At 33.8% G+C, this 19,271-nt stretch overlaps 2 protein-coding genes across 2 annotated transcripts; one reads left to right on the forward strand and one right to left on the reverse strand.

Annotated features, from left to right (window-relative positions):
• The first annotated feature begins 756 nt into the window (after nt 1-756).
• LOC126689400 (heat shock 70 kDa protein 8) lies at nt 757-4,671 on the forward strand. Its single transcript, XM_050384577.1, has 2 exons — nt 757-1,221; nt 2,723-4,671. The coding sequence occupies exon 2, from the start codon at nt 2,725-2,727 to the stop codon at nt 4,441-4,443; it is 1,719 nt and encodes a 572-aa protein (XP_050240534.1). The 5' UTR covers nt 757-1,221; nt 2,723-2,724; the 3' UTR covers nt 4,444-4,671.
• A 6,509-nt stretch (nt 4,672-11,180) lies between these two features.
• LOC126689401 (uncharacterized) lies at nt 11,181-15,628 on the reverse strand. The gene is made up of 7 exons (XM_050384578.1): nt 15,390-15,628; nt 15,053-15,170; nt 14,589-14,677; nt 14,455-14,501; nt 14,256-14,344; nt 13,164-13,297; nt 11,181-12,456 (listed from the first exon to the last, which is right to left on the reverse strand). The coding sequence occupies exons 1-7, from the start codon at nt 15,486-15,488 to the stop codon at nt 11,758-11,760; spliced, it is 1,275 nt and encodes a 424-aa protein (XP_050240535.1). The 5' UTR covers nt 15,489-15,628; the 3' UTR covers nt 11,181-11,757.
• Nucleotides 15,629-19,271: the final 3,643 nt, after the last annotated feature.

Genomic DNA, 19,271 nt, shown 5'->3' on the forward strand with positions numbered 1-19,271 from the left:
TATTTAGTGAAAATCTCACCAAATTCATTGAGATCTTGCCAGAAAATGCTTTGTTTGTCATTCAAATCAAGACTAGTACGTTTTATGGGGAGAAAAATCGTCACTTGATAGTGGAGACTCATCGCTGACCACCACAGCACTGATTCAAGTCTCGAGTGGGTCGAGTCTAGCGTGTTGATAGACAACCCTAGCCTTACCTTTCATTTGATTATCAAAAACAATAAAATCTAAAATACTATTTTTGGTCCTTATATTTTACTAAAAGATTATTTTTAGCCCCTAAACTTTAAAATTTTAATTTTTTTCATCCTTAAAATTTGTGAAGATTTTTCTAAAAATTTAGAGACAAAAACAGGAATTAAAAAAAAAAAAAAAAAAACTTTTTCAATAGTTTATGGGTTTTATAAAACAAAATTAATTTAACGAAAAAAAGTAAAATATTTTCAATAATTTAAAATGAAAGACATTTTTCGATAATTTAGAGATAAATAATTAAAAGTTTAAAAACCAATTTAGAGATAATTTTTCGATAATTAAAAACCAATTAAGCCCAATCCTTGGGCCCAAGACTGCTAGACAACCCCCCCCCCCCCCCCCCCATATAATAGTTCACACCTTCGTCTTGGGCTGCGCAGGTCTTTAAACTTAAACCCATGCCCAACCTTGTCTCACCTTTGTGGCAATATGTGATCTGGGCTTTCTGAAAATCAGCTCAGTTACAAAGAAACCCTGTCACTGTCAGCATATAGCTTCTTCGCCAGTCCACGAACGTCCGCAGTTGTGCGTTTTCTCTGGACGCTTCTCGCGAGCGAGCACCGAACAAACTGTGCAAACCGTGTGCGCACATTTATCCTCAAAAATCACAATGCCCCAGACGTGTCTTGAATCAATTGGTGCTCAACGCCTTTGAATTCAATCTTCTAATGTTGGAAGTGACAAAAATGCATGTAGTATATGTGATCTGCGTCTGAGTGCTCACATTTTAGAGTTTCCATTTCACAAAAATAAAAAAAATAAAAAGAACCAAAATTTTCCACTTTGTCTCTTTCCCTCTCTCTCTCTCTCTCTCTCTCTCTAGGAAACTCTAGAACTTGAGCTTAAGAGTTAAGAGCACCTTTTGTATTGTTTATCAGCAACCTAAAGCTGTGTCTTCTCAACACAAAAGTGGTGCCCCAACTTCCTATCCATTTCTCTATCTGCTCTCGTGATCTTCTCTAAGCAGTAAGTCCCTCATTTCCCACAATTTGTTTTTTCATTAAGGGTCTACACTGCATGGCTTTTTTCTTTTTCTTTTTTTTATTAACACTCTGTTTTATTGACGTACTTTTACTTCATTAGATATCATTTTCTAGTCGCCCATGTTGCTATAGATTCATTGTTTTTCGGCTCTTTGGCATACTCAGTTTGATACCCAACAAGGATATACCATCGTTTTAGGAAATGGGTCGGTTTTGTTTTAGTGCAATACTTTGTTGTGTGGTTGGGTTTTATGTCAACTTTTTAGGAACCAAAAGACCTTAAAGGTGTTTGTAGGAAGACCTGAAAGAACTGTGTTTTCAAAGTTCTTTACTTTGGATGCCTTTTAGAATTGGAGGTTTTAATAGTGTAGAAGGACTGTGGCATATGCTGAACTAGAAATTACCCTGAAGGCTAATTCATCTAACAATGTAAAAACAGCAATTTTATGTCCAAATATAAATAGTGATGCCTTTAGAATTCAGATTATAGCTCCACATTAGTAATTGAATTTATTCACATGGTTGTATTGACTAATGCAGCAAAAACGGTGTTAATTTTTGAAAGGACAATTAACTTCAACCATGTAATTAATTGGTCAATGCCACCACGTGATTCAATTTAGGAACAACAAGGTAGAACTCTTTAAAAAATTAGGAAGATGATGCATGTTGAGTGTACTGGTCTAATTTAAGGAAGACACAACCAATGGGCCAATGGTATAACCGTATGTACACATTCTCACTCTCTCTAGGTGCCATCTATTGCATTTCATTTTAAGGTTTTTAAGTTTTGAAAATTCTTGTTAATTGACATCACTGAAAAATTAACCGGTCTCTTGAGGAGTTGATCATCAATACTTTAATGGCACTTAGAGGAGTCAAATTAGGGATTTTAGGCAACCAAATTGTTTTATAAAAGCATCACCACTGTTTACTGAATTTGAATTGAGTTTGTATGCATTTAGTTAAGATTAAGAAAGACTTGGTTGTTCCTCATTTCATGATTTTATTTGAGATTGTTGTGGTGCATTGAGAAATAAGATGGATGGTTAGTGGTTCCCTCTAAACAAAAGGCAAGAGTCAATAATTCAACTAGTATTGGTTGCGTTAATAATCAAACTAAATTTTTATGAGCCTTTGCTTCCAGAGAACCATACTTCATTAGAGAATTCATAATCTTGGATTAGAAAGCCTGGCAGCTTCAATTTGTCCATGTGTTTTGTCCTCCTGTCTAAACAAAATGTAAGGTCGACAAAGTTGTTTTTGTGAGTTGAAGTCATACATGATTCTTTTGTGCTTGTTACATCAGATGAATAATCTGATTTCTCTTGGTATGGCATTTAGAGTCCTATATAACTATGTCTAATAAGGTTGTTTCCTGTGCCCTGCTTTGTATTATATGTTGTAAATGGTTGTGAGCTACCTCTTGGATCGTTCAATGTTAAGAAAATTCTTCATCCTTTTTTTAATTTTTCTAAATTTAGGAATGGCTGAACCAGCATACACTGTCGCATCTGATAGTGAAACCACAGGAGAGGAGAAATCATCTTCTGCTTTTCCGGAAATTGCAATTGGAATTGATGTTGGCACTTCAAAATGCAGTGTTGCAGTTTGGAATGGCTCCGAAGTGGAGCTCCTTAAAAATACTAGAAACCAAAAGATGATGCGATCATATGTTAACTTCAAAGATGATATCCCTTCAGGGGGAGTCAGCAATCAACTCTCCCATGAGCATGAAATGTTATCTGGTGCTGCAATCTTCAATATGAAACGCTTAATTGGCAGAGTTGACACTGATCCAGTTGTTCATTCAAGCAAAAGCCTTCCATTTTTGGTACAAACATTGGATATTGGTGTCCGCCCATTTATTGCAGCCTTGGTTAACAATGTCTGGAGATCCACCACTCCTGAAGAAGTCCTGGCAATATTTTTAGTGGAGTTAAAAGCAATGGCTGAAGTTCAGTTAAAGCGGGCCATAAGAAATGTTGTTCTGACCATTCCAGTTTCATTTAGCCGCTTCCAGGTGACGCGGATTGAACGAGCTTGTGCCATGGCTGGCCTTCATGTCCTAAGACTGATGCCTGAACCAACAGCTGTGGCACTGTTGTATGCACAGCAGCAGCAACAGGCTGTACATGAGAATATAGGCGGTGGAAGCGAGAAGATTGCACTCATTTTTAATATGGGTGCTGGCTACTGTGATGTAGCTGTTACTGCTACAGCTGGAGGAGTTTCACAGATAAAAGCCCTGGCAGGAAGTACCATAGGAGGAGAAGACATACTTCAGAATATGATGCGTCATCTGTTGCCTGATTCAGAGATTCTCTTCTCAAATCATGGAATCAATGAGATCAAATCAATGGGATTGCTCCGAGTAGCAACTCAGGATGCAATCTACAAGCTCTCCTCCCAGAACAGTGTACAAATCGATGTTGACTTAGGAAATGAGTTAAAAATTTGTAAGGTTGTTGATCGGGAGGAATTCGAGGAAGTCAACAGGAAGGTGTTTGAGAAGTGTGAGAGCCTTATCATCCAGTGCTTGCATGATGCCAAGGTAGAAACTAAGGATGTCACTGACATAATTGCTGTAGGTGGATGTTCATACATTCCGAAGATTAGGAATCTTGTTATGAGTATATGTAAAAGACAAGAGCTTTACAAAGGAATGAACCCATTGGAAGCTCCTGTTTGTGGAGCAGCACTGGAAGGAGCAGTGGCTTCAGGTATCAGTGATCCATTTGGGAGTTTGGACCTGTTAACCATTCAAGTCACACCTCTTGCCATTGGGATTCAAGTGGAAGAAAACAATTTTGTACCCATTATACCTAGAAACACTACGATGCCAACGCGGAAAGAGTTAGCTTTTACAACTGTTCGTGATAATCAAACTGAGGTGCTGATTGTTGTCTATGAAGGTGAAGGGGAGAAGGTGGGAAAGAATCATCTGCTGGGCTATTTCAAGATCATGGGTATTCCTCCAGCTCCCAAGGGAGTTCCAGAGATAAATGTGTGCATGGACATTGATGCTTCAAATGTGCTTAGAGTTCTGGCTGGTGTTGTACTGCCAGGATCTCGACATCCTGCAATCCCTGTCATGGAAGTTAGGATGCCAACAGTCGATGATGGGCATGGCTGGTGTGCTGAAGCTCTAGACAGAACTTATGGGTCTGCTCTGGACTTGGTTACAGTTCAGAAGAAAATATAGTGGTGAGATGTATATATATTTAGTCTCATTGTATGTTTGGTTACTGTGGTTTTTATGTTTTGTTGATCCTGGACACAATCAATTTTCATGAAAGTTGTATGGTGATGCTTTGTTATATGCTTCAATAAATGTGGACTTCGTGTAGATAAGTTGAAGCTTGTTTATGTTGTGATTTTCAGTGTCATTTTAAATTGTGTAATATGATTGACAGACTCGTGGTTGGCATTTTGTTCTTTCTTTATGATTTGGTTGCCATTTTTTCTTTCTTTATGATTTACTGGTCTGGTAGAGGAAGGGGATTTGAACTTTGGTTTTTCTCATCCTCTAAGACATGTTAAATTATCGATTTTCCCAAAAGCTTAAGCCGTTAAAAAATGGTGAATTTAATCACTTAATCATAATTCTAATAGAATTGAAGTTTATAGCATATTAAATAATTGGACATTGTCACTAATATGTCATCTCCAGTATTCATAAAAACACAAAGATGAATGTTACCAAGATGAATGTTAATTGATGACTGGAAATGCAATTAATGCAGAGATTTTGAGGATTAATATGTTATTAAAAAAATAATAACAAAGATTGGGCTTTAAAGTGGATCTCAATTTTTATGAAGTGCTATATTATAGTGATGTAACTACGACACATATGATCAATACATGTCTCATTTTGTTTGCCTATCCAAGACAAAAAAAATTCTCATTTAGTTTGCAAAGATAAAAGAAAATACACCAATTTAAGGACACAATATTTTACACAATTATTGAATTGATATATTGTGATTAGTATTAAGAAAAGTGGTATTATTGACCGGTCTAATGAAAGTAATATTTCTCTAGTCACAAATTATTACTCAACCATTATAGGACTTTACTTTTAAAAAATCAAATACAGACTAAATTTTTTTTTCACTTTTTTTTTCTTTTATAAATTTTATATTATTAAGAGGATTATAAATATTTAAGATAGTAATTAGTATTTAGATTGTGGACAGTGGAGTGATTTTTTTTTTTTTTAATGATACTTTACTTTTAAGAAATCAAATACTGGATAAATTTTTTTTTTCACTTGTTTATTTCTTTTGTAAATTTTATATTATTAAGTGGATTATAAATATTTAAGATAGTAATTAGTATTTATAGTGTGGAATGTAGAGTGATTTATCTTTATCATTTTTTTTTCTTTTTGTATGGTAATTTAGTTTCCAGAAATCATATACTGAGTAAAAAAAATTTCACTTTTTTTTTTCTTTTGTAAATTTTATATTATTAAGTGAATTATAAATATTTAAGATAGTAATTAGTATTTAGATTGTGGACTATGGAGTGATTTATCTTTTTCTTTTCTTTTTTTCTTGTTTTGTATGGTACTTTACTTTCGAGAAATCAAGTACTGGGTAAATATTTTTTTTCACATTTTTTTCTTTTTTAAATTTTATATTATTAAGAGGATTTTAAATATTTAAGATAGGAATTAGTAACTAGGTTGTGGATTGTGGAATAATTTATCTTCTTTTTTTTTCTTTTTATATGGTATATACTTTACTTTTAAGAAATCAAGTACTAGATAATTTTTTTTTTCTTTTGTAAATTTTATATTATTATTTAAAAGAGTAGTTAGTATTTAGAGTATGAACTGCAAAGTGATTTTTCTTTTTCTTTTTCTTTTTCTTTTTATATGGTACTTTATTTTAAAGAAATCAAGTACTGAGTAATTTTTTTTCACTTTTTTTTTTATTTTGCAAATTTTATATTATTAAGTGGATTATAAATATTTGAGATAATAATTAATATTTAAATTGTGAACTGTGGAGTGATTTATCTTTTTTTCTTTCTTTTTATATGGTACTTTATTTTCAAAAAATCCCTGTCATGGAAGTTAGGATGCCAATAATCGATGATGGGCATGGCTGGTGTGCTGAAGCTTTAGACAAAACTTATGGGTCTGCTCTGGACTTGGTTACAGTTCAGAAGAAAATATAGTGGTGAGATGTGTATATATTTACTATTTAGGCTGTGTTTGGTTGCCGTAAAACGTTTTCCGGAAAATACATATTTTCCGAAAATGCTAATTTCTGGAAAAGGAAAATATTTCTGTGTGTTTGGTTGCATTTCAAAAAATTTTCCGGAAAATATTTTCTAGTGTTTGGAAAATAAGAAAGGAAAACACAAATCAGAAAACACAACCCAGAAAACACATCCAGAAAACCCGCCGGCACGAAGGCGATCTCGCCGGCGCGATCGCGTTCGCGAGATCGCGATCTCGCCGGCGCGATCTCGCAAAGGCGAGATCGCGATCAACGTCGCGATCTCGCGACGACGCGATCTCGCGTTCGCGAGATCGCGGTCGACGCTTCGCAAGATCGCGCCGTCGATCGCGATCTCGATTTGACGCGATCTCACGAATGCGAGATCGCGATCAACGCTTCGCGAGATCGCGATCGACGGCGCGATCTCGCGAAGCGTCGATCGCCGTCGTCGGACTGCTCTTATCCTCTCGCGCGCGTGGACTGGAGCTCGGACTGGAGATCGGCGCGGACTGGAGCTCGAACTGGTCTTCTCCTCTCGCGCGCGCGCGCTCTCTCTCTCTCTCTCTTTTTCCGGAAATCCTTTGAAGTGAAAATGAAGGCAGAAATTCATTTCCGTGGTCAAAGCTGAAAATTTCGGTCAAACGGAAAATATTTTCCGGAAAATAATATTTTCCGTGACAACCAAACGCCCTCTTTTCCGGAAATTGATTTCTAGAATGCGTTTGAAGCCGATTCAAACGCACCCTTAGTCTCATTGTATGTTTGGTTACTGTGGTTTTTATGTTTTGTTGATCCTGGACAGAATCAATTTTCATGAAAGTTGTATGGTGATGCTTTATTATATGCTTCAATAAATGTGGACTTCGTGTAGATAAGTTGAAGCTTGTTCATGTTGTGATTTTCAGTGTCATTTTAAATTGTGTAATATGATTGACAGACTCGTGGTTGGCATTTTGTTTTTTCTTTATGATTTGGTTGCCATTTTGTTCTTTCTTTTACTGATCTGGTAGAGGAGGGGGATTTAAACTTTGGTTTTCCTAAGCTACAATTATCTTGAATAATTGAATATGCTAAATTCCCAAAGGTTTAAGCAGCTAAAAATTGGTAAATTTAATCACTTAATCAATTCTAATAGAATTAAAGTTTATAGCATATTAAATAATTGGACATCATCACTAATATGTTATCTCCACTATACTTAAAAACACAAATATGAATGTTAATTGATGACTAGAAATGCAATTAATGTAGAGATTTTGAGGATTCGTTTGTTATCTACAGTATACTTAAAAATACAAAGATGAATGTTAATCGATGACTAGAAATGCAATTAATTTATAAATTTTGAGGATTTACTTGCTTGCAAGAGCAGTGTGATAAGTTATGGTTTGTTAATGGCAGAAAATTTGCTTTATTCATGGTTTAAAAAAGAGGAAATATATTCAATGAGCTAAGATGGCAAAATAGTGAATCATTGTCCTCCGAACCTCCTTGGTTGTATATAAGAAACAGTACTACTGGTATTGGAAGCACTAAAGGAATCTTTAACAGAAAGAAAAGGTTCATCACTAACTAAATTGTATTCTTATTGATAACTTGTTTTATTAGGCAATAGCAGTATAGGTTAGAGGCGGGGTTTCTCTCTCACAATTCTTTTTCATCACTGTTTGTTCTTAGGTGTTAAACATAAAGATTAAGTAATGATTAATGACCTCCAATCAAATACATTTTGGTAACTTGTAGTGGTCACAGGCCAAGGATGAGCAAAACTTAGGTAATGTTACACAGTTGGTCTCCTAGCTTCTCCTAACCTTTTTTATGCTTGATCAAAACTTGCTTTGGTCTTAGACTGTAGATGGAGACCAAATAGCCCATGGGTTTAGCCTGTTTTCAGGACTTACAGGCTGCAAAGCCCATGCCTCATGCAAAGTAACTATAGCCTATATTAATTTTTGGGTTTAGCAATGCAAATTTTTTATAAAAGAAATAATAACAAAGATTGAGCTTTATTGAATTCCATACAAGCTTCGAAGATACATCAATGGTGGAATGAAAACTCAGAGAGAGAAAGAATGATGTGAAACTTGTATATTGAATTTATTGAATAAGTTTACAATGCTCTGTTCTTTATATAGTGAGAACAAAGACGGGAAAGATGAAACAGAAAACTAACTGCCTAACCAATCCAAACTATACACGTGGAATAAGAGGTAACAAACTCATTAACCTGTATATACAAAACGGCAATCGTTTATGGCTATCTAAACTAAGCTACTGTAGTTTAGCTCTATATTTACAAAACTACAATGCTCTAATACAAACACTGATATCTACATCCTATAACAAACTCAATAAGCTTTAAAGTGGATCTCAATTTTTATGAAGTGCTATTATAGTCATATAACTACAACACATATGATCAATACATGTCTCATTTTGTTCGCCTATCCAAGACCAAAAAACAAATCTCATTTAGTTTTGCAAAGATCAAAGAAAATACACAAGTTTAAGGACACAGTATTTTTTACAATATTTTTTACACAATTATGGAATTGATATATTGTGATTAGTGTTAATAAAAGTGATATTATTGAGTCATTGACCAGTCTAATAAAAGTAAGATTTTTCTAATCACAACTTATTACTCAACCATTATGAAAAAGATGGTAAAAAAATCTGCGTACTAGATTTACTCGATAAAAGAAAAGATGAAAGCCAAATTGTTTTAGCATAGTTTATTTTTTAATTAGGAATTATAAGTTGCTAAGCTTCCACTCAATATAATAGCTGATATATTGACATTTTAGTGCGTTCAAACATAGTAAAACATGATCTACCCATTACATTACCAAATTAAATCAGAACTTAAATTTTCTCACGAAAAAAATTAGAACTTAAATAGCGTGTGCATTTGTGTAACTATTGCTTGGCATTTTTGTAATATTCAAATGCAGAAATCTAACTTAGAATAATGTGACAAAAGAAATTGAAATTAAAAGAGTGTCTCAACCATTCTTTATAACTAGTTGATAATTTGCATTAATGTAATAATACATATACATTATAACTAAATAACATTTCTCTACTGTCCAAAAGATTGGAAATTCAAAAAATGCAATGAATGAATACAAATAAGGTCTATTATTATTACAAGTTAAAAATCCATTTATAACGTGACAGTATGACGTACACCAAATTTTCTCTAGAGCATTTTTTTTAAATCCATACCACAGATCTCAAATCTATTCATAAAGTAAACTCAATGATTAGCTCTCAATGTGAGCATATCTGATGATTTCTAAAATCATTTTTTAGAAATCTAAAATTACTATTTGTCTCTAGCTACTATATTTTTCATCACTTAAAAAAGTGTCAATTTTCTTGCTATGAATGGTGAATCCATTCTTGGCAAAAGGTAATGTCTTAGACAGAGAATTTTTTATTAGGAAACAACCAAGTAGACCAAATAAATCAAAGTGGACCAAAATAGACCGAATAAATCGAAATGGATCGAAGTTGACCGAATTGGCTCGAATTTAACTAAAATGTAGTAACAATAAATACTAATTTTAGATATTATATAGGTAATCCTTCTTAACTTTTAAAATATACCCCAAAAAAAATTATACTACTCTCCTCCCCTACTTAACTTCAAAAACATCTAAATAAAATTAAGAAATGACTAATGAGCAACTATTTCCTTCGATCATTTCCATTCGTACCCCTACTCACTTATCCCTCTAAACTTTCAAATTGGCTGTTAGACTATATAACTTATGATAGAGCCAATTAATCTTCATAAGGTAATCTGATAGTTGATATTTCAGGTTTTAACAACATTCATTTTTTCCCCCAAATTGGATTTTGTAAGATCTGAATGAACAAGATCAATAACCTTGCCATCCATTGATTAGTCCACAATGATGCCATACATTGGATATGCATCATACTGTTCCAAAAAAAAAAAAAAATCAATTGTAAAGTTTATGGCGAATTCATAGTATTGCCATCACAACCTCTTGTCCATATTCATCAGAGGAACTCAAAAAACAAACGAAAGGGACACTCAACAACATAATAAATTCCAAACACTAACAGTAGCAGTACAAAACACAGTCCCTTGTCCACATTGAAACCCACTAGCAAGCTAAAATACAAAGCCAAATTAGGGAGAAGTGAAGGCAACACTGTTGTCCAAATGGAAAAACACCAAAATTTCTAACATCACTTCTTGAGTAATAGGAACCTTGATACCTCAAAGACACCAAGTTCACGACAAAAACACCATACCCAAAAATCAAAAAAACGTATAATTATTACAATCCAGTACATACATTTGTCAATTTCAATTCCCAATGCTTGCAATATTGCAGATACTCTTTCTTATCAGACACACCATTTATAATATACTCTCTGAGTTTCATTTTTATTATATATATGTTATTATAAAAATATAAAATATAAAAAACTCCATTTTGACTTCTCAAACAATAAAACCCGACACATATTCCTACCATCTCTGCCTTAACATCGAAACCAACATATAAAAATATATGAGCAGCAAACCAACTTGAGTAATACAAGAAGAACATTACAAGATGAAAGTTTTCAAATGTTGTCATTAAAATTTCCTTTTTATTATAAACAAAGTCCAACCAAGTCGGTCCAAAAGATTCTATCATCTCCAAATATAAAAACTCTCATCTTCACAAACAACAAAAAATAAAATTTATATATATCAACTTTGAATTGAAACATAGATTTTTTTTTTTTTTTTTTCAACGCTTAGAACAGTTCTATTTCCCACCATATGATTTCCAAAGCAAAATATTGTTCAATGTTCGCCGTTTCGACCACGCTACCTTCTTCCCATGCATGCTTTTTTTTTGCCTTTCCTCCAAACCCCAAAACGTAGACTTTAAACTTTGTAAATTGTAGTAAACGCCACAAAGCTCAAAATTGGACATGGTGCACACCATCTCATACCCCACCTAGCACGTCGTTGTATAATTTTTTCTTTCTTTTCGTCTTCTTGGTGTTGATGATCAACGCACGAGGAAACTTGAAATTGAGAAATAATTAATCAATTATTAGCAGTAATGTCATCGATCTCTTTTTTTGTTAATTCAATATGTACTACATCTCTCTCTCTCTTTAGGATTGCCCAGTTCGTCTACGACCACCAAATTTGTCACAACTTAATGACAATTGCAATTGTGATCAGTGAATCATTATACGCATGCCAAAGTTGTAGCAAAAGTTGTGTTCATAGACACTCAGACTCAAAACCGTTGCGATACGGACACGTGGCGGCGTCTGAGGTGGGGAGACACGATTGAGATTAGACCACCAAGTGGGGGCCTCATCTTTGACCTATAAATCATCTCATCATACGGCCTCCGGTAAAACTTCAAAAACGGAATGAACGATTCACGAGACTTGTCGGTCCTGCTGATGTGGCCCTCCTTGCGAAAAAACATGGCCGGTGATTGGAGGAACGAGGGGCGTGGGGTCCGCGGGTGAGAGATCCTGCTAGAGTCACTGCCCGTGGTACGCTGTGGCAATGGGGTTGAAGGAAAAAGTGATTTCCTTGTGTGCCTCGTACTGTTACCTCCACCATTGATGCTTCCACGTGGCGTTCTGGCAGCCGGTGATGCGAATGAGAATGACCGAGCATTGAGTGGGGAAATCAGTGCGGGGCCCAGTGGAGATGGGCTGGTGGGCCCAACTTTTGATGCTGACGTGTCGGTTAAGCTGAGGTACCAAGGTTTGAGTGAGTCAAAGTGGTGGGACACGGTGAAGGAAAAGCGGGAAGAAGAGCATGATCCAATCTTGGCCGTTGATTTCAATGACGAAGGGTCAAATCGTAGGGACGAGGTTCGTGGGTAGTTTGAGAAATCGTTGAACTCCAATGATTCTTCGAAATCTAGTGATGATACCATCATCGTGACCGTTGATAACTCAACGAACGGTCTCACACCCTGCAACCATGAAACAAAATTTACACACTCAAAATTTGATTTTCAATATACAAAAAGATCAGCCATATTTTTCTGACATCTAGAAGCTCAAAACAAATCTGTCAGAAGTTCACGTTTCTATACTTGACTTTTGATTAAAGTACCTAGCTAGAACTTCAACTAGTTTCGAATATTTGTAAACTTTTTTTGACAAAATTAAACAAACAAGCAAAGAAGTCCAATTCACTAAGACTCAAAGAAAGTGATATATTTTACATTCTCCTATTGAATTTAATCACATGATTAGCTTAAGCAATGAGTTGCATAGTTAGTATAAACGTATAATGACAAATCTATATGAAAATAATGTTACACTTATTTGGGTGTCCTTATTTGTCACATGATTCACAAAACACAACAATGAGATATTGAAGCAAAAACCAAGAATCCCCCCACCAAAAGAATAGAAATTTGGGAATGGTGTTTTTCTTGAATTGACTAGAGGCTGATAGCCTACCTAGAAAGGTCTAAGACTGCATATAAAGGTAGTCCATTATTGGTGGTCAAAACAGTATCAAAAACACACTGCAGGATCAAGATTCAACAGTATAATAAGACCATTTTTTTTTTTTTTTGTGTGTAGGCTGGGGACACTGTCAGTAAGTTATGCTTGGCAGTAGAGTACAAGTGATACTACCAAACAAGGCATGGTTTTGAATTTTTCTTACCTTCCACAGATAAGCGAACAGAGATGGAGGGTCTATCACAAAAGCCTTGTATAGCCTTCCTGGGTAGTACTCCGCTACAATTTTCAGTGTTGCCAGTAATAAATTCATAAAAGCCGAGGCTGACCTGAAAAAGCCTGCATTTCCCACGCATTTCATATTAGCTCCACAGTATTCATTTCTTTTTCATAAATTAGACTATCTTATTATAATTACTTTTAATTATATCTCAACATTGATTAATTTAGTGACTTTTAATTAACTCGACTAATAAATTGTTTATAATCAAATAAGAAATCAAAGATTCGATCCAATCTTATCTACTGACAAGTTACGAGACTAATATGTAACCAATTTTATACATGTGTTGCATTTCTTTTTCATAAATTAGAGTCTTCTATTATAATTTCTCTTAATCAAATCAAAACATTTATTAATTTAATGAATTTTAATCAATTCAACTAATAAATTTTTTATAATCGAATAAAAGATATAGGTTTAAACTCCACTTATTTAAGAGTAACAAGCTTGATATGTGATCAATTTTATACATGTTTTGCTTTCAAGCCAAACCTAAGTAGGTGATCTACATGAACCCAACACAATAATTAAAATTTTAACACAAAATCCCCATGTAATAATCAATTAATTAATGGTGGTTGGAAGAATATAAAAAGCTGAGCAAAGCGGCTAATTAAGTAATTATGATTTATCTGTACTGGCAAAGCAAAAAGGAGAATCCTGGGTACTTCTGCTGAGGATCGAATATTTAAGGATGCCACAGGCTTTGAAATTGACTAATTCTAGGAGCATAAGCTCCAATTCCCGATAATACCCCCGAACAACCAGACCATAAATTTGGTTTTAGACCACGACACATCAGGGGCACTCCGGACACTTTCTGAGAATACCTCAGACATTGCCGGTGCTACTACAGAATTGGCGTGCCTCAGTCTCATTCGTTAACTAGGCAGACGCTGATACACTAGGGTACAGATTTAAGGTCAATAATACAACATGACCAAACTAGACCCACACCCACACTAATTTCAAACCTATATATGAATATGTGAAAGGGTAATATAGTAAACTTACTTGCGTCGAAAAGAAGAACCAATTGCTCTACAGATTTTGGCATGGTTTGAATTGCCACTTCCAGTGTAAACACCAGCAAACGAGTAAACCTTCAATATTCAAAAAAATAATAAATATTAGAATATCGTATTTATGAAATATATATGGTTTGTTACAATTTTAATTAAAATATATATATGGTTTGTGTTTGGTTACTCACAGTTTCTGGGAATGGAATTTCTGGTAATCTTGCTTGATCCGGAAAATCTGTAACAATGGTGAAATATATTTTCTCGGTTACTATACTCACTTTCATGCATTTTTGAAGAGAAACTTAGAGAGAAAAGGGTTTACCAAAACGGGTCTGGATTCTTCATCGTGACCAGCCACAAAAGCAACACCTTCAACTAGCTCAGCCGAGAACTCATCAGCTATCAAATTATCTATATCCAAAAAAGAAAAGAAAAAGCAAAGAGATAATTAAATTTAATAACCAAAGACATAAAAATTTGATTTTTGTTTTTTCACTTTCTGGGGTATTGTGGAGTAGTGGCTTTAATCTTTTTTTTTTTTTTTGGTAAGCTGTAGTGGCTTTAATCATTACTTGGATTTTTAACTTTAACGCTTAATTCAAAGTGAAAAAGCAAGATTCTTTGCATAGAGAAACAAAAAGATAAAGTCGGTATAGCAGCCAAAAGAAAAGTTGCAGAGAACAAATAGGAAAAGTTTTTGAGAATAAGAAGAAGAAGAAGATCAAAGATGATGAAAAATATTGCAAACGTGTGTATATATATGTATGAAATATATGTATCATGTACCAGTGCCAATACTGTCTCTCCAAGAAAGACAGGCTCTCAAGTGCTTCGCAGCCTTCTTCACATTATCCCCTTTTGCTTGTAGAAACCGTTCTACACAAGCTTTGTTGCAGAACTTCTCCTATATTCATGAACAAAAATGGCCCACAAAACAAGTTTATAACCCAAAGTTTCAGAAAAATGAGCTAACTTTACTGTACATGGTGCAACATAATAATGAAAGCAAAGAACAGAAATCAGACTATTTGGGTTACATAATAATATACTTTACCATACTATACTATACTATGCTATGCTATATTAAGAAGCCGAACAGAAACCAAGTGAGCTAAAAACCCACCTGTTTTACTGTAAGTGGGGTTTGTTTTCTGAGAAGTTCAAGAACAGCTTCAACTTTGGCATCATCATTCTGATCTCCCTGCAGATCTTTCTTCCCCATTTCAAGAAAACACTAATATACCAAACTTATGCTTCACGCAACCATTAAAAACTTGCACCTTGCAGTTTGCACTCAGAGAGTCTGTGAGAGAGAGAGTGTGTGTGTGCTGGAACTGAGATTTGGTTGAATGAATAAAAAGTGAGGGCTGAGTGGGTGTATTTATAGCAAACGACGGCTAATAACGCCGTTATGTACACAAATACGCATGCTCTAATAAACAAGCAAAGCTTTTTCAGTTTAAAACGTCAACACTCACTGCATTGGTCAATGCCAAAATATTGTAGTTTCATCGTAATGATGGTTTTGAGAGTGATTAGTAACGGAAAACGTCAGTTGGCTTAACCCCACTGAGACTACCCGTTGGAACTCTCATTATTAGCTTCCACTTTTGCCCCTCATCCCTTTTATTGTTCTTGTGCTTTTTAGTGCTTGCGTTTAATTTCACTCCTTTCCATTTTGAGAAATTAATGGTGTATTTGGATACCACTTATTTTATTAAAAATTAAAAATTAAAATGTAAAAATTGAAAATAATAAAAAAGTTACTCTTCACTCTGCAATTAATGTTCATATGCCTAGGTGCACTATTCATGGGACATGAACAGTGCACCAAGCACTAGTCCAAAAAAAAAAGCTGAAAATGCAAAAAACGCCAGACACAAGGAGTATCCAAATGCATACTAACAGAATTTCCTAATTTAGCCAACTGAAGTTTCATGATAAAATTTAGGTTGGTGTAATGTTTATTACAAAAGTTCAAATTTGTAGAGTATTGTTAACGGATGCCCTCAATCTTTGCGATTACTGTTCATATGCCTTGGTGCACTGATCCAAAAAAAATAACTGAAAATGCAAAAAATGCCAAACACAAGGAGTATCCAAATGCATACTAACAAAATTTCCAAATTTAGCCAACTAAAGATTTTATTGAAAATTAAAAATTAAAATGTAAAAATTGAAAATAATAAAAAAGTTACTCTTCACTCTACAATTAATGTTCATATGCCTAGGTGCACTATTCATGGGACATGAACAGTGCACCAAGCACTGGTCCAAAAAAAAAGCTGAAAATGCAAAAAACGCCAGACACAAGGAGTATCCAAATGCATACTAATAGAATTTCCTAATTTAGCCAACTGAAGTTTCATGATAAAATTTAGGTTGGTGTAATGTTTATTACAAAAGTTCAAATTTGTAGAGTATTGTTAACGGATGCCCTCAATCTTTGCGATTACTGTTCATATGCCTTGGTGCACTGATCCAAAAAAAATAACTGAAAATGCAAAAAATGCCAAACACAAGGAGTATCCAAATGCATACTAACAAAATTTCCAAATTTAGCCAACTAAAGATTCATGATAAAATTTAGGTTAGTGTAATGTTTATTAGGTTTTTCATTAAATTCAAATTTGTAGAGTATTGTTAACGGGTACTCTCAAAGCAATTGTTAACAAACTATTTTTAAAAAAATGTGACACTACTTTTATGAAAAATTAAAAAAGCTGTCAAATTATTAATTGTTTTTTTATTTTTTCCGTAAAAGCTTTCCTAGGGACATTTGTTAACATTTCTCATAATTATATTGATTTTTTTTTTTGCATAATTGTATAGTTGGTAAAGGGGGAATTGAATTATGAATATCTGCGTTAAAAAAACTATAAAGAGTACTAGATGAATTACAAGACTATAGCATGAGTATGTTGAATTCAATTGTTCCTAACAAAGATAATATTATTTTTGTTTCATAAGTCAATATGATTGTGTATTTGGATTTAACTGAGAAACCTAATATACAACACATAAAGAACTTTAACTAATTTCTACACAAGTTTCAAGTTTTTATATGTGGTGGAGGTTATTGCACAATTAATTTGTTATAAATCTAGACAAACAACATTTTTATTTTATTTTTTGGTTAACTATTGAATTGATAAGCTGTGATTAATATACAACAAAAATGATAATAATAATAATTACATATAAAAGTGATGTTGCACAACTTATATATCACAAATTGACTCCTTAAATATTGTGAAATTTATTGTGTCTTCAACTTCAACACTATTGTTGTACAGTACTAACTCATTTCTCGAAGGGAAAGTGAAAGTGAGGGCTATGTGAATGTAAGTGAAACGGCTGCAGTGGCATTTGGATGTAATTACAAAAAAGAGTACAATTTGTCTTGGTAAGGACCACATGTGTGTGATGATGCATGAAGCCAAAAAAATAAAAATAAACTTGAACACATGAACGAATATCGCGGGATAATCAGATGTATGAGTGAAAGTTAAATAGTGTTTACAGGTACTTCAGTTTGGCCAGAATTTTGTTGGAATTTAATTACTAGTCGTTAGGTACTACTTGTTGGCTTCTTTTTTTTTTTGAAAATACTTGTTGACTTTTATCATCTCACATTTCCTTTGGTGTCAATAAAACCGTTATGATGTTACATGACATGTTTTATTTGGATTATCACATAGACACGGATTCAGAAAATTTAGTACTACCTTGACAAATTGTTTTGCTTTTATTTGATGTAACAATTAACACAAAGACATAGATTCAGAAATTTAGTACTACGTTGAGACATTATTTTTCTTTTACTGATGTAACAATTTAACACATAGATATAGATTTAGAAATTTAGTACTACATTGACACATTGTTTTGCTTTTCTTTGATGTAACAAGTTAACATATAGACATAGATTTAGAAATTCAGTACTACATTGACACATTATTTTGCTTTTCCTTATTGTTAGGGTCATATTTTTATATAATTAACATATCCTTTATCAAAATGCACTTACTTGTATATAATTTGATCTAATTAATCAATGAGTAATTAAATTAATTAAATGTGGTCAATCTATAACCCAACACTAATGTAACAATTTAAAACATAGACATAGATTTAGAAGTAAGTTCCAGTTAACTCAACTGGTAAAATTTCTAATGATTGAATAAGAGATTTGAGATTCAATTCCCGCCTATACAAAAAACTGATCGGTGTCTTAATTTAATGATAAAGAGCTATTATCAGGGGCAATCGGACACCAAAAATTTTGAATCTCTTAAAAAAATAAATAAAAAAAACATAGATTTAGAAATTTAGTATTACATTGACACATTGATTTCGCTTTTCAGACCCAAAAAGAGGGGATTAATGTGTCCAACGAGTACTACTACTTAGGCATTAACTATTGCATCACATGTTGGAGGATTAATGGGTGTGAAAACACAAGAGACATTGAACATTAAACACTTCACATAGTCCCATAAGTCAAAACATTGATATTTGTCGTCCATTGTTTTCTAAATTAAGAGTCTAAGTCCGTTGTTGCTACGGCGGAGACCTTTAATTTTCTACACTTAGCAAAGTCCCACATAGTCCAGGACATTCTCCACGTGTCATATACATTATTTAGCAATGTCTCATTGTCTCTCTCTCTCTTTCTCAAATCTTAATTTTAACTTGAGCTATATTTGGATAATAAAAATATTAATTTAATTGTCTAGAATTGGCCGCTTGCTCAATTTCGAAATCTTAAGTCAAAATAAAACCCCAAATTAAAAGCAAATACTCGTCGCTTAACTAAATAAAGAGGGGTTTTGTGCCTTTTGTGGGGGCTTAGGATAAACAAGGTTTAAGCATAGCCAAAGCGTAGTTTAGGCTAAGTAAAGTTGGGCTTCCCAAAGCTAAAGCTTGTATAGCTTTATCGTGATAATTAAAATAATAACACAAAGGGTGGTATTTAGTGATAGATTTGTTTCATTTGTCCCCA

Source organism: Quercus robur, chromosome 6 (genome assembly GCF_932294415.1).
Source record: "Quercus robur chromosome 6, dhQueRobu3.1, whole genome shotgun sequence".
Taxonomy (NCBI): Eukaryota; Viridiplantae; Streptophyta; class Magnoliopsida; order Fagales; family Fagaceae; genus Quercus; species Quercus robur.